The 15,623-nt window shown below is 32.9% G+C and overlaps 1 protein-coding gene across 2 annotated transcripts in view; it reads right to left on the reverse strand.

Annotated features, from left to right (window-relative positions):
- Nucleotides 1–15,623, reverse strand: part of LOC115883845 (chaoptin) — a 38,520-nt gene continuing 22,897 nt past the window's right edge. Inside the window, exons 12-21 of one of the 2 annotated variants that reach the window (XM_030902255.1) lie at nt 14,394–14,600; nt 11,500–11,747; nt 5,567–5,699; nt 5,325–5,476; nt 4,922–5,116; nt 4,511–4,795; nt 2,524–2,649; nt 2,350–2,469; nt 1,838–2,076; nt 1–450 (exon numbers count right to left, since the gene is read on the reverse strand). In XM_030902255.1, the coding sequence (XP_030758115.1) occupies nt 183–450; nt 1,838–2,076; nt 2,350–2,469; nt 2,524–2,649; nt 4,511–4,795; nt 4,922–5,116; nt 5,325–5,476; nt 5,567–5,699; nt 11,500–11,747; nt 14,394–14,600 (1,973 nt within the window). In that variant the 3' untranslated portion in view covers nt 1–182. Of the gene's footprint in view, nt 451–1,837; nt 2,077–2,349; nt 2,470–2,523; nt 2,650–4,510; nt 4,796–4,921; nt 5,117–5,324; nt 5,477–5,566; nt 5,700–11,499; nt 11,748–14,393; nt 14,601–15,623 lie in introns of those variants that run through there. The other variant, XR_004050459.1, reaches the window with a different exon arrangement.

Here is a 15,623-nt window from a genome sequence, read left to right on the forward strand (position 1 = left end):
ATTTATTCATACACAAGAAATCTGAATCAAATCTATGACGATAAATCCTGAATTATATAAAATACTCTAAAATATGGCACTTATCATTATTCTTCATCTGATTTAAGTTATTGTAAGTGAACCCTGTTACAAAAATTGACTTTATTTATTTCATATCCAGTTATTTCAAATTCCTCATTCACCTAAACAAAATACTGAAGTACCAGCGCAACAAGAATCACTAAACTCAAAGTGAATTGATCCAGGTGATTCCCCAAACTCCATCCGCATTCAATTTCCGTTTTTAACACGTCGATGATGGATTTGTTGTTCTTGTTCGTGCAAAAGGACATTCTAAACTCGTCGGGCGTCTCGTGGCACGACGAATCGACGGAGGTTGAGGAGTGCAGGGAGCTTAGACTGTGACTGCACAGATACTGGCGTTTTTTTCGTAACCACGTTTCAATCCACCTTAAAAAGACGACAACAAGTTAATCATAGTTAAACCATAATGTCAAAGTTGATAATGTAAGTTAAACAAAAGGCTATAGCTAAGGTTTCCAATCAAGTTTTTGGAAATTCGGGACATTTGATCTCTGAAATTATTCTGAAAAATAAATTATGAATTTATTTATGTAAAGTCTGCATCATGCTTGTATTGAAACTATATTTGGTGAGCATATCTAGGTTAATTTAGAGCATGTTTTTTAAAAATCTAGAGAGCTCTACAGGATATCCGCAAAAAAAGTACAGTTTTTATTGTAAAAACTTTTTTTTCACATAAAAAAACAAGATTTAGTATCTATACTAATATATAAAATCCTGTGAAGTGACTGACATACTGATTAATCACGATCCTGCTCAAACCACTCAACGTAAGAAGCTCAATTTCAGCATACAGGTCGATTCTAGGGTGTAGAGATTCGATAAGAAGGGATTTTTCGAAATTCCAGTTCCAAGAGGGTGAAACCACCCCTCAAATATTACAGTATCTTTTATTTAAAAAATGCTTAAAAAGTTTCCGAAAAAACGCTTAAACACGTATATTTTATTTTGTTTTTTTACATATTTTAAGATTTTTTAAAAATGTATACAGGGTGTTTCGAAAAATCTGGTCATTGATTAATCACGATCCTGCTTAAAACGTTTGACGTAAAAAGCTGATTTTTGGAAAACAGATTGACTTTAGGGTGTAGAGGTTCGATAAGAAGGGATTTTTCGAAACTCGTATTCTAAGGGGTGAAACTATCCCTCAAATATTAAAATATTTTTTTATTTAAAAACCGGTGAGACTTTCGGAAAACTCTTAAACACGTATATTTTATTCTGTTGTTTTACATATTTTAAGATTTTTTATAAATTTATGCAGGGTGTTTCATAAAATATGACCATTGAGTAATCACGATTCTGCTTAAAGCGTTTGACGTTTAAAGCTGATTTTTGGTAAACGGATTGACTGTGGGGTGTAGAGGTTCGATAAAGAGGGGTTTCTCGAATCTCAAATTCCAAGAGGGTGAAAACACCCCTCAAATATTACAATATTTGTTATTTAAAAAACGGTTAGTCTTTCGAGAAAACTTTTGGACAAGCATAATTTATTTGGTTATTTTACATATTTTGAAATTTTCTAAAAATCATGCAGGGTGTTCCAAAGAGTTGGGTAATTTCTTAACCGCGATTCTGCTTAAAATGCTTGACGTAAATGCTTATTTTTAGCTAATTTTGACATTTTTGCTTAAAACAAAATTATATGCCATTGGTGAGCCACTTTTGAGACGCACCCGGTATAGCCATAGCTTTCACATTTACACAAATAAAAGACCCCTTTTAAATTTTATCATCAAAAACAAACACTTACCCCAAATCACAATCGCAGTCCCATTTGTTTCCCCTAGTTTGCAAGTCCAACAGAAATATCTTCTTGAACAGTTGTGGTTTGGAGCCAGTAATAGGATTCATCAAGTTTTTAAGCCCTACGTTGTCCCTAAGGTCCATGGTTAAGTTTCTGGCTCTCCCTGTATCTCTGAACAGGTCACTGCTGATCTGGGGAATGGTGGTGTTTCTGATACCAACGTGCAGCTGAGGATATCGAATGCCCTAAATGTTATAATATTTTTTACTATGAATGAAACAAATGGCATTTAAATGAATAAAAAAATATGAATATACAACCCAGATAGCTTTATGAGTAAAATGGGATTGTTCAATTATACCATATGATCGAAAAAAAAACGGCGTCCAGTCGGGTTGGAAATGAACATCGATGACATTCTCCATATAATTTTACATATGAAATGACAGCGATCTTCATTTCATAGCCATCGCTGCCGCCATTTTTTTCCGATCATATTGTATGTATTATCAATTTACCTGAAATATGTTGGACCCTAATTTCTTCAACCCTTTCCCAGAAAACGTAATATTTCTCAATTTTAAAGGAAATTCTCCCGCCATTTCTTTCTCCAAATTAGAATCGCTTGGTCTATCTACCTGAAATAACACATTAAATCTACAAGAAATCTTAAAAAAGTTAAAATATCATACATGTATTTCCAAGTTTTTTAGCCCATGGTTCCACTGAATGATATTGGGTATGTTAAATGTTTTAAATCCCGTATATAGACTCATTTTTAATGTTCTCAGTGAATACATTTTGCAAAATGCTCCAGACTACAAAACAACACACAAAAGTTATTACATATTATTAAATTTCTATAATATACCATGTGTGTCCTAAATTCGAGCCCAAAATAGTATTTCTAGAAGAGCTTACACACATTTAACATTAGAAAGTTGCCGTCAACTTCCGGTATTTCCGGAAGTGCCGCCATATTGAAAATATTTTTAATCGATAGATCTCGTTGTAAAACAATGATGTGCAAAAAATCTCCGATCTAGATATTGTGGTTCTCTAGAAACTTCTAATGCACGCTCAGCCTGGGACACCCTGTACAGAGTGGGTCAAATTCGACGCTTTTCTTTTTTCACATCAATATCTGTTACCGTTTCGGAGTTAAGGGGTGTTTTTCAAAAATGTGCATTTTTAACAAATCGCTGTAACTTTTTTGCTATGGAAAATTTTGTATTTCTATGAAAACATTTCCAAAGCACCTTTTTACGTAGAATTTAATGGTTTAAGTATAATTTTTTTAAAATTAATAATTTAAGAGTTATCAACAGGAAAATTGATTTTTTATTTGGGACACCCTCTATATTTTTAATTAACTGAAAAGAATTTAAAATTACCTTTCCAAAAATATAGCACAATTTGATATTTTGTTATAATCCTCTTCGAAATACAGAATTTTAAAAGTTCGCCACTTTTAACTAGTAGGCTTTGGACCCCTTATTGATGATATGCCCTTAATGGAACTCGAAAACATATTTTTCCAGCAAGACGACGCACCGCCTCTGAACGCTGAAGTTATCAGCAAATTTTTGCAGCCAATTTCAAGAATAATTGAATAGCTAACCAAGATCCCAGCCGTTGGCCGTCAAGGCCGCCTGAGTTAGTGCCCATGAATCTAATTCTATGGATATATTTGCGGAAGAATAAAGGTTCGTTATTCTTCCGTATAATCTAGACAAGAATTAGAAATACTTAGCAGTTATTAGAAGGTATCTTTCACCCCCGCTGAGATGAATTCTGCGAGAAATGTTCAAAAACTGCCCCGTCTGTCCATTACAGAAGACGGTCGATATGTAGAACATCTGTATGTAGCAAAATCTCATGTCTTGGTTTGCTATTTATTTTTATTGTTATTAGATATAGTTTAAATTTGTTGATGTTGGTTACATATATTATAAATTGTTATAAAATTCTGCATCTCTCATAGCAAATGTTATTTTCGTTTTAATTGATGCTCACAGCTCGAATTTTTTTGCATTACAGCCGGTGCCGTTCAAAGCCTACTTATTTAAAGCGGGCGAATTTTTATATACTCTATATCTCGAAGGGGAATCGGGCAAAATATCAAGTGTGTTATATTTTTGAAAAGGTAATTTTAAATTATTTTCAATAAATTAAAAATATACAGGGTGTCCCATATAAAAAATCAAATTTTCTGTTGATAATTCTTAAATTATTAATTTTAAAAAAATTATACTTAAACCATTAAATTCTACGTAAAAAGATGCTTTGGAAATGTTTTAATAAAAATACAAAATTTTCTATAGCAAAAATAGATTTGTTAAAAATGCATATTTTTGAAAAACACCCCGTAACTCCGAAACGGTAACAGATATCGATATGCGGTTTTCACCATCATGTTTTTGACAAAAATTGAACTCCAGACACCGATATTAGTTTTTGTCTATCTCCTATAGAAAAGGGTGTTTCCATTTAAAAGCGTCGAATTTGACCCACCCTGTACTTAGCCTTATAATATATATAAATGGAGACTAATCCTTCAGAGGAGGATGGAGGATGGGAAATACCCTGTCCCCCCTACAACAAAGCTCAAGTTACCGAGGCCCCAATAATATGGTTTGAATTTTGGACACACTGTACATACTACTGTATCATACTTGCCTCTAAAACGGTTAAATCAAAATTTCGTATGTCCAATTCCTCCAAATGATCAGCTACTCCAAGTAGACTAGTGTTACTAAGATAAGTTACAGGGTTTGACATCATGAAAAGATATCTCAGTTCAAATAAAGAGTGAGTCAATATAGGAATGGTTGTGAGATCGTTATAGTTTAGATTTAGAAACTGTAAGTTGGTCATATTTGTAGCTGTCTCTGGTGGAATGTTCGGTAATGAATTGTATGCCAAAGATAGAGAAACTAGGTTTGGAGTGGGTAATATTGGTACCTACAAAATAAAATAATAATAAGAGCATATAAAAAACATTTCATGAATGGTAGAATGAGTAGATTTGCGAGTAGAGTTGCCATATCGTTGGAAACAGAAAAACAGTATTATCTCTTTTTTACTCACCATAGATAATGATGCATTATTTAAATTCAAATGCAACAAAGAGTACTCCAACCCCTGGAAGCTTCCACCGTTGTATTCCAGAACCAATTGACCATTATGGCTCAGATCTAGGGCAAGCAATCTAGGCAACCCTTTGAACGTGCCAGCATCGATTTGAGCCAAACGATTATACGACAGATCCAAATAGTTCAATTTCTAAAATTGGTAAATCTTAAGTCAGAATACAACATAATAAAGTATGACATCAAGTTGGCTTGGAACTGACTATTCGGTGATATTCTTCATATAATTTTACACATAAAATGGCAGCGATCTCTATTTCCAAGCCAACTCTGACGACATTTTTAAGAAGTACAGAATATCTCTTTTTTTAGTAAAATTAAAATGAATTGAAAAAAATTACTTTGAATCGCTCAAGAAGTCCTCCATGAGATAAGGACGATATAAGATTTGCTGAAAGATCCAATTCGCACAGTGTATGTGCTGGAGCTGTAGAAATACCATTCAAAGGCAGCTTGCTTAAGAGATTGTTGGATAGATCTAGTCTTTCAAGACCTAAAAATGTAGTATATAAATGTGTTATCCAATATTTTGTTTTATTATTAATATAAAACTAAGAATTTAATAAAATCTACTATAATATACCTTCTTCTCTGAATAAATTATCAGGTAACGATCGCAGTCTGTTGTTTGACAGATTTACCAGTCGCAGGTTGCTTAGAAATCGAAATATATCATTCGGTATGTCTGCGATTCTATTATATGATACATCTAAAACCTAAGAATAAACTTAAATTAGCAGGTATTAACATTATAAGAAACTGGACAAAAATGGGAGTAATCAACATCCTAGATACTAAAAATAAAAAAAATCACCAATCACTCTAACAGAGCTTAAACAGTAAGTTCTCTTAGCAGTTCCGGCGCTAATCTCCAGGAAGTCATCAAAATAACGGTCCATAGTTCTATAAATTCTGTTATCTCCAGCTAAGCGAGCAGCATCATATGAAGATTTTGTCGCAAATGAGAGCCGAAAATACATCGTCATCTACTTCTAATGCTGAAGCCCAAATTCAAACACCTCCAACCTATGGTAATAATTCATCTAATGGTTCAAGTTTTCACTATAGCAATTGTAGTTTTGTTATTAGTAATAATTATTATAATAAAAATGTTTAAGATAAGAAGGATATATCGTCCTTTTTCCGAACAACCAAATTCAATCACTAACTATGTTTTGAATCGGAGAATCGATTGCAAAAGTCATTAACTACGATTTCTGGCTATTTATATTTTATTTTAATACCGAATAGTTACTAACTATAACATCTTTATGCAATGCAATTCATCTTTAGACGCATTTTTCTCGGAAGTAACAAAAAGTAAGTTAGTGACTTTTGGCAGCAATGGGACGATATGTACTTTATTTTGTTGTATAATCTTTTGAATACAACTCGATGTTTTGGGATTACCTAATACTTTTCAATGCGATACCGGCAACACTACTCCTCCTTCAGAGTCGTAGTGTTTCCTGGTAACGCATTTCGTGTCAGGTAAAAGTATTATTCAGTAATCCCGAAACATCTTGTGGTATTACATTCGATAATTCTGTTTTCTCACTAAACTATAAATCAGTATTTCCATCTTAAAAAATAGCTACACTATATCGCTAATGCTATTATTATTTTTTCGCAAACGGTCCCTTACTAACCAGCAAAATGCCACCAATGTCGAATATAGGTGTCTCGTTCGTGTCAAGTTGAGTCCAGATCCGTATCGCTCCAAATCGGGATGTATTTATTGACCTTTTGCGAACACCGATACGAAGATACGATCCGCACAGATCGGCAAAGTGGCAATTCGAAATCAGTGAAGCGACAAACTTCCAAAAGGGCCTTATCGCGTACGATCGACGCGTCAATCTCGACCTAAGTAGTCGTCTCCGGTCTTTCAAATCGAGACAAGAGATAATGCCAACAGCGTTGTCAGAATTGGTCATCTATCCTACAATATTTATCTATTTTCCTTCAAGTTTACTGAGATTGTTTAAAAAATTACGTGGTAAACATAAAAAATTAATATTTTCACATATTTTTGTACTCGCGGCGGTTTATAGTCTGGTTCACATGTACCATTTTTAGTAAAATTTTTCAATTAAAAATTTCAAAATTACGATGAAATACCTAGAAAGTTTAAGGAAAAGTCCGAAAAGGCGCTGAAAAAAATTACTTTTTTCCATAGCAACTGTTAAAATTCCCTTATATCTATCAAAAATAGTAGATAACATAGTACTTTAACCGCGTAGGATAGATTAAATGATACTTTAACAGCGAGGATAGGTTAAAAACTTTATTTCTTCTCGCACGTTTTTTAATTGCTTCCATTTTTGAAAATTTTTGTATTCCTTTTCATAAGTTATTCGGGATTTAAATGGAAGTAGTTTGGATCTGGCGTTTGTCACCTCAACCTGAATATCTGTTGGTTATTTACTTATTTCGTTTTGAGCCATTTCTGGCTCCAATTCAATCAGCAATCGACACGAAAGAGAATTAAAAAATATTGACTCAAAACTGACAACTAAAGAGACAGCTTTATTTATTTGCCAAATTACATAGAAACCAACGCCAACCCAGAACGATATTTTTCCTACTCGTAATAAATTCCACGAAATAATAATTTCTGAATATTTTATAAAACGTAACTCGAAAAAAAAATAATGTTTTATACACGACGATAAAATGCCATTTTATCGTCTTGTATAAAAAATAACTATTATTCGATAGAAAATGACACTCTAATTATATTTTTTCCAGCAAATGCGTTAAATTTTCAGTAGATTTTTATCTGGCAACACTGCCAAACCTGTCATTTTCGAGACGCAGACGGACATCTTTTAAACCTGACGCGTTGATTGTTACACATTATATCGAAACATCTAAACCTCTTAGGGGTTTATTTAATAATTATTTTGATAGCCTGCAATAAGAGAAACACGACCAATAACGTCCTTATACAGGGTGTTCAATTATTTCTTCTTTGAATAAATTTAAAAATATATTTTTTAATTCATTTTTAACCTGGACTTATGATATTTTGGCAAAAAAGTACGGTAGCCTAACAAGTCATCTATTTATTATACAGGGTGTCTCAGATTTTAATCGGGAAAATTTAATAGACGATAGAACTTGCAAAAATAAAACAAAATGTTCATATCAACTAATAAGATTTAAAGCTTCCTTTTCGAGATACAGGGTGTTAAAGTTACTTAAAAAAGAAATAAAATTTAAGATATTTGAAAAACGATTTAATCGATTTTGATATAACTTGACCCGTTTATAATACTTACTATGGGACTTAATTTGATGTAATTAGATTTAAGTTTAATGGCCCGGGGCGGCGGTGGGGCATCACTGTTAAATTAATTTAAAGGAAAAAATAGGCACGCCACTGCTTTTTTAGAAATTTAATATTATTTTTGGATTTAGTAATTAAAAATATTATTTTCTTGTCTCCTGACTTTTTTGTCTATCTTGCTTACTTCTTGCGAAAAAAAATAAATTCTAATTGGTAATTAATATTATAATTGGTATTCTAATGGTACCCTATATCTCGAAAAGGAAGCTTTAAATCTTACAAGTTGATATGAACTTTTTGTTTTATTTTTGCAAGTTCTATCGTCTATTAAATTTTCCCGATTAAAATCTGAGACACCCTGTATATTAGTTATTTTTTTATACAAGACGATAATGCAATTTGCAATTTTGTCGTGGTGTATAAAATAATATTTTTTTCCATAGCGAGTTACGTTTTAAAAAATATTCAAAAATTATTATTTCAAGGAATTTAAAACGAGTAGAAAAAATAATATTATGCTGGGTTGGCGTTGGTTTCTCGGTAATTTGATAAATAAAGCTGTCTCTTGTAACAGTCCAAATTTAGCTTTAACTAGGTTTAAAAATATATACCAATTTTTCTTACAAGTTAGATCAAACTCTTATTTATGCTGATAAATAAATTTATTGCATTTAATTTTTATAAACAAATATTCATTACAGCTATATTTCATTATCTTTCTTACTCTCCTTTGCTTAATTTATTTTGCTTTCCATGCCATATCTCATCTCAAGTCAGTAATCAATCAGTAATCTAAAATATAATTAAAATTTATTATCTAATGCTAATATAATCAAATCACCAAAATATTACCTTTAATTTCTGGACTTGTTTATGTTTCTGAATGTTGGCTTATTTGCCGTAATTTCTAGTAGTTCTACGGTACTGCTTGCCCTTGTATTATCTTAGAAGATTTATTAACAAGTGTGGATTGGTCTTTAAAATATTATTTGATCCTATATTTCATTATAGAGCCCAAAATGAAGTTATTTACCTGCATATTTTTTGAAATTTATCATTTGTTTATTTTCTGCAAATTGTAAGGTTAACAATTATTATTAATCATGTCATTTAAATTTGAATTGCTCAGATCAGTTGAGATTACTGTATTCGGCGCACAAACGCTGTTGTCAGGTTGAGCAGTACTTCCTTTAGGTTCTGATGTTTGTATTTTCTGATAATTATTGATTGCATAATCGACATCCTTTCCGTAATATTGTGTATGCATCGTCACCGGCATAAGGTTTGGTATGTTTGAGTTTGAATGGTTATTGGAATTTTCTTTTAATTCTAAGTAATGTTTATTTCGGCAATGTTTCTAAATTCCCAGAATATTAAATTGCAACTTTGCAGTATAAATCAAATTTCTTCGGACCGGAACTCTATCTGATCGATGTAGGTTTCCCATTTTTCCCTTCAGCTTCAAAGCAGGTGTTTTGGTCAGTGTAATTTGTTGGAATTTTCCTGTTTTACCCGTTTGTTGGGGATAATCACTGACTAGAACTATAAGGGATACTTTTGCTGTTTGAGTTGTACCTTACCTTTTAAAAGTATCTCTGAGCCGTTTTATACGGGATTTTAATCTGCTCGTGGCTGGTAAGTTTTTTTTGATCGCCATTTTGTCTAGTGTGATTTGTACTATTCAAATTATTTCTTAACAGGGAAAGTCTTTTGATTTATTTCTTTGTCATCGTCGATTTTCTTGAGAAGAGGAACTTAAAACCACCACCTAGTAATTTCTGCTTTCTGAATCCAGCAATTTGAACATCCATCTATTAGAAAAAAAACTAGATTTTTTGTGAAGCCCAGCAAGGTAACTTTTTATGATATTTTTTTATATTTCTACAGTTGAAACGTGTTTTGATTATTTAATTAATTATAGCTGTGTTTCTTTTGTTTCAATCTATCCCGTCTAGGTAACTTTCTTTTTATTTCGTAAACCTAATACCGCTCTCGGTTTTAGGGTTTTTTTTTTGGACCAGGCTTTTAAGACCAGGATTTTTCCACCAGGCTTTGAGACCAGAACTTTTTTTGGACCAGGATTTTTCTTTTATACGAGGATTTTTCTACGAAGCATTTTTCTGGCTTGCTTTTTCTGACAGACTTTTTCCAGTACATCTCTCTGGAAGTGGTATCCTTCTGAAGCACTGAGCTTGGCAACTACGTCGCTGAATCAGGTTTGAAGCAGAAACAAGTAAACGTTTACTGAAATTTTATCTTCCCCTATTATTTGTTTTCCCTTTTCTTACTTACCTTTTTTTTATCTTATATTGATTCAAGGTTCCAGAGTTCAAGGTACATACATACGGTTCAGTTTTCAATTTTTAATTAAATTTAGTATATACAACGTCATCAAGTTTGGTTCATTTTTTTTAAATTTAATATCATTATACAATACTCTATTAATTTATCTTAGTGTTTCATTCATCCCTTAATTTTTTATCTTTCTAATATATTTTTTTTAATAACAAGTCTTGTTAGATTCCAAGAATATCTTGGGGGTTTTCTGGCTTATCTGTGCAAAGCCAGTGGCGCTTAAAACCCACCCCATCTCTTCGGCAGAGCTAGGGCCTATTTGCACGCACACTCCACAGTTTAATAAGACGTTTTTTTTTATTTATTTTTTTTCGGTTCTCTATAAATTTTTAATTTCATAATTTTTCTTGTCAATTTAATAATTTTAAAATTTAACAATTTAACATTTTTTTTTTAAATCAATTTCCTGCAAAGGAAACGCGTGGCACTCTTTAGTTGTCAGTTTTGAGTCAATATTTTTTAATTCTCTTTCGTATCGATTGCTGATTGAATTGCAGCCAGAAATGGCTCAAAACGAAATAAGTAAATTACCAACAGATATTCAGGCTGAAGCGACAAACGCCATATCCAAACTACTTACATTTAAATCCTGAATAACTTATGAAAAGGAATACGAAAATTTTCAAAAATGGAAGCAATTAAAAAACGTGCGAGAAGAAATAAAGTTTTTAACCTATCCTCGCTGTTAAAGCGTCATTTAATCTACCCTTTCGGTTAAAGTACTATTTTATCTACTACTTTTGACTAATGGTTTGACTATCTACTAATGGTTTTACATGATATCTCACAATTTTTTTGTAGTGGTAGAACTGGATTACAAGCCTTGGCATTTTTTACATTCTACGTTATTGACGGAATAAAATAATTACCTGCAATTTTTTCGTATTCCTAAACATATCGAAATCCATCTCATAGATCTGGTTCCAAGATACGTCCAACCACTGTAAGTGGGGCATATTTCCAAACACATCCCTTGTAGCGTTCAGTATTTTATTGTGAGATAAATAAAGATGAGTCAAGGATATTTCGGCTGGTCTAAAAAACTGCTTGGCTATAAGACTGATATTGTTGTAGGACATGTCCAACACTTTGACATTGGAGTGGAAACCTCCGAATCCTACACAATAAATACAAACTAATTTTAAAGATAGAAAAACATATCTTGAAAAAACGTAGAGTTCTTATTTTACAACCCTGTATTTTTTATAGAAATCTACGTTTATTCAAGTACCAATTTGTGCTATTGGACAGTCTAAAAAACAGTTAACTTTATTTAAACATAAAACAATAATTTTTATTTTTAAACTGTTTTTTTTTTAATAAATATACACGGTAAGTCTTTAATAAGCGTAAATATTTTTAGGGCTGGTAGATCTCAATAAAAGAAACATATTTTCTCTTTGCCGTTTTTGAAATAAGTCCAAAATAACCGAGTTATTGACAATTGAACATTTCTAATGGAATTTTTTAGAACAAAGTGCTGTTTTTCTGTGACATACTTTTAGATTATCTAGGTAATTTGTTTGTGTTATCTCAGCAAACTGATCTAGTCAGAATTTTAATATGTTGTTTTACATACAAAAAGGCTTGAAAATTTTTATTTAATGTTGTACCGGGTGTCCCACTAAGAATAGCTCTCGGCTGCATCTCGGAAAGTATCAGCCGTAGGGTTTACGGAAAAAAATATTTATAACTAAAGGGGCTATGAAAAATTGCCGGAAATTATTTTAAAGTTTGTAGAACGACCGCTAGGGGGCGCAACTGCAACAAAAAATATGAAAATGGAGTTTTTACAGAATTTTGCCTAGATAAGGTGAACTATAAGTAATTGCTTCATAATCTTCAGTAAATTTTTAATATCTTTTGTTAAAGCCATTTTTCCCTATCTACCAAAATAAAGCGGTGGGGGAAGGTTAGATCTGTTTTTATTTAAATATTAGTAACTCTGGACTGGATGATCGGAATCCCACAAGCGGGTGCTCGTTTAAAAGAGCGTTTCTTACTCTATATTGTACCATATAAACAATAATAATAAGCTTTTGAAGGTAGACGCTAGGGGGCGTTGTCTTACAATTTCACAAACATTGCCCGTTTTTTCAAAAAAATTAAATGCAATAGTATATGTAATTTTAGCTGATAGTAAAGAGTAGTAAAAGCTTAAAAAGTCAGCGAGAACCGCATCTTGATATGCAAAATTATAATAAATAAAATATTTTATATTTTTTTCCACAGCCCCTACGGCTAATACTTTCCGAGATACAGCCGAGAGCTATTCTTAGCGGGACACCCTGTACATTCTTCCAAAGTACGTAAAAAAATTCTGAAAAGAAGTTTTAGTATGAAAAGTAAATAAAAATATAATTCACAGTTTTATTTGTCTCTCCAAATGTGCAAAATTCTTATACGAGGATGGTCTGAAAAGTTTCCGACCTCAACGTGAAGATGGCAGCACTCGTAGATAAAAGCTAGTGAAGTTTCATTGTTCATCTGTTGACAGTTATTCACCAAAGTTTCAGCCATTTTGGATGCGCAGTTGTTATGTAACAGTCGTTTGAGTGAGTTGATGTCAGTGTTTTTGTGAAAATGGACAAAATCGAGTATCGAGCTGTCATTAAATATCTGGTTTTGAAAGGCAATACGCCTACACAAATTAAACATGAGTTGGATTCTATGTATGAGGACTCTGCACCATCATTTACCACAGTGAAATTTTGGGCAGCTGAATTTAAACGTGGCCGTAAGAGCTTGGGAGACGGTAAACGTTCGGGACGTCCAAAAACTGCAACTACCGACGATAACATCGTCAAAGTTCAACAAATGGTGCTAGACGACCGCCGAATTAAAGTGAGAGAGATAGCAGAGGTTATGAACATATCAAAAGAACGTGTTTGTCACATATTAAATCAAGATTTAGGCATGAGAAAGCTGTCCGCGCGTTGGATGCCGCGTTTGCTCACGTTAGACCAAAAGCGTGTTCGTATGAACATTTCCAACGCTATGTTAGCTCAGTTTAGGTGCAATAAATCCGAGTTTTGGCATCGATTAATTACTGTAGATGAAACTTGGATACACCACTATATACCAGAAACAAAAATACAGTCCAAACAGTGGACGGCAAAGGGAGAACAGGCTCCAAAAAAGGAAAAACTGTTATTTCGGCTGGGAAAGTGATGGCGACTGTTTTTTGGGATAGTCATGGAGTTATTTTAATTGATTATCTTCAAAAAGGAAAAACCATTACAGGAGCATACTACGCATCATTACTTGACAAGCTAAAAGCAGAACTTGCGAAAAAACGGCCACATTTACAGAAAAAGAAAATCCTGTTTTACCAAGATAACGCACCGTCTCACATCTCAGCGGTTGCCATAGCGAAAATCCACGAATTACGGTTTGAACTGCTTGACCACCCGCCTTACTCACCAGATCTAGCCCCTAGCGACTTCTTTTTGTTCCCTCATTTAAAAATTCCGCTCGGAGGACAGAGATTTTCGTCAAATGAAGAGACAATCACCTTCGTGAACCACTATTTCGTAGAGAAAAACGCCGAGTACTATTTGGACGGGTTACAGAGATGGGAGCATCGCTGGGAAAAGTGTGTAGAGTTACAAGAGGACTATGTTGAAAAATAAAATAAAATATTCAGAAAAAATGTCTTGTATCTTTGTTAGGTCGGAAACTTTTCAGACCACCCTCGTACATACTGTATATTGAAACTTATAATCACTATAACAAAATAATATAAAAAATTCCTGTTGCCTACCTATTTGAGTATCAAACCCTGGAGACAAATTCACCAACAATTCCTTTAGACTGTTATGACTGATATTGACACTGAACATTGCCAGTGTACCGACCTGATCAAACATCATAAAATCCAGAGATTTCAGATCGTTATAAGCTAAATCCAAATCTTCCAATTCTGGCAAATTTTGAAACGCCTCGTATGATATTTTTGTTAGTTTGTTTCCTAATATAATTAAAAAAACACATTTATTAGAAACTTTTAATACCGTATGATCGAAAAAAGGCATTTAAATGACGATCAATGATATTTTCAATACCAAATGACAACGATCTTTATTTCTAAGCCATCTCTGACGCCGTTTTTTTTTCGATCGAATGGTATTAACGGGTCAGAAAGTTCTACTGTATTCTAAAACAAAACTAATATAGTATGTCCGACGAGAGATTCCATGACAGTGACTAGTTGTATCTGTCATTTTAATTTTGTCGTATAAATTGTATTTTCTGTCAATTTTTGAATGCTGTATGTCAAAATCTTTCCTCTGTTATTGGACAGACTATATCTATTATAGTTAAGCCTTGTTCACGTAGACGCGAATCGCGATTTTGCGAAACTGCCTCATTGGTCCAATTTTTGCTGATCATGGCGGCGCTGTCAGAAATTTTAAGATTTTAGGATTCGCAAGATTTAAAATTTGGGGGTCGGGAAAGTTAAAGTGTTTTCAACTTTTTGCGAATATTCGCGCGATTTTAAGGTTCGCGTTTGCGCAGAATGGTGTGGTGATCCGGTTATCAATTATTTTGACGACGCTGCCGCAAAGTAACTGAAAGCATTTTTCCAGTTGAAATGGGTTCTCGTGCATAATATGTTTTTGATATATATGGTGACAATTTTTCAACTTCAACCAAGTTATCAAACTCCTATCCAGACAATCTGTGAAAATTCCTAAATTTTTTCTCATCTTTTGTCCTTATTTCTTGAATTAAATTGCAATAAGCACCTTGTTGCTTACGAAATTTGAATATTTCACATGTCCCAAATGACCCATAAATGACCTATAAACCTGTGCTATAAACCCGTTCTCTTCTACGTTTTAACAATAAGTAAATGGCAATTTGCGCCTTATTCTATTCCAATCCCACAATCGTAATCGATATTCATAATCATTAAACAAATTTAAACTCATATTGTATGATATAATATATAAAATAAAGATCGTAAACACGAATAAATCTCAGGTTATGA

This window comes from Sitophilus oryzae, unplaced genomic scaffold (genome assembly GCF_002938485.1).
Source record: "Sitophilus oryzae breed Bouriz unplaced genomic scaffold, Soryzae_2.0 scaffold_2006_pilon_pilon, whole genome shotgun sequence".
Taxonomy (NCBI): domain Eukaryota; kingdom Metazoa; phylum Arthropoda; class Insecta; order Coleoptera; family Curculionidae; genus Sitophilus; species Sitophilus oryzae.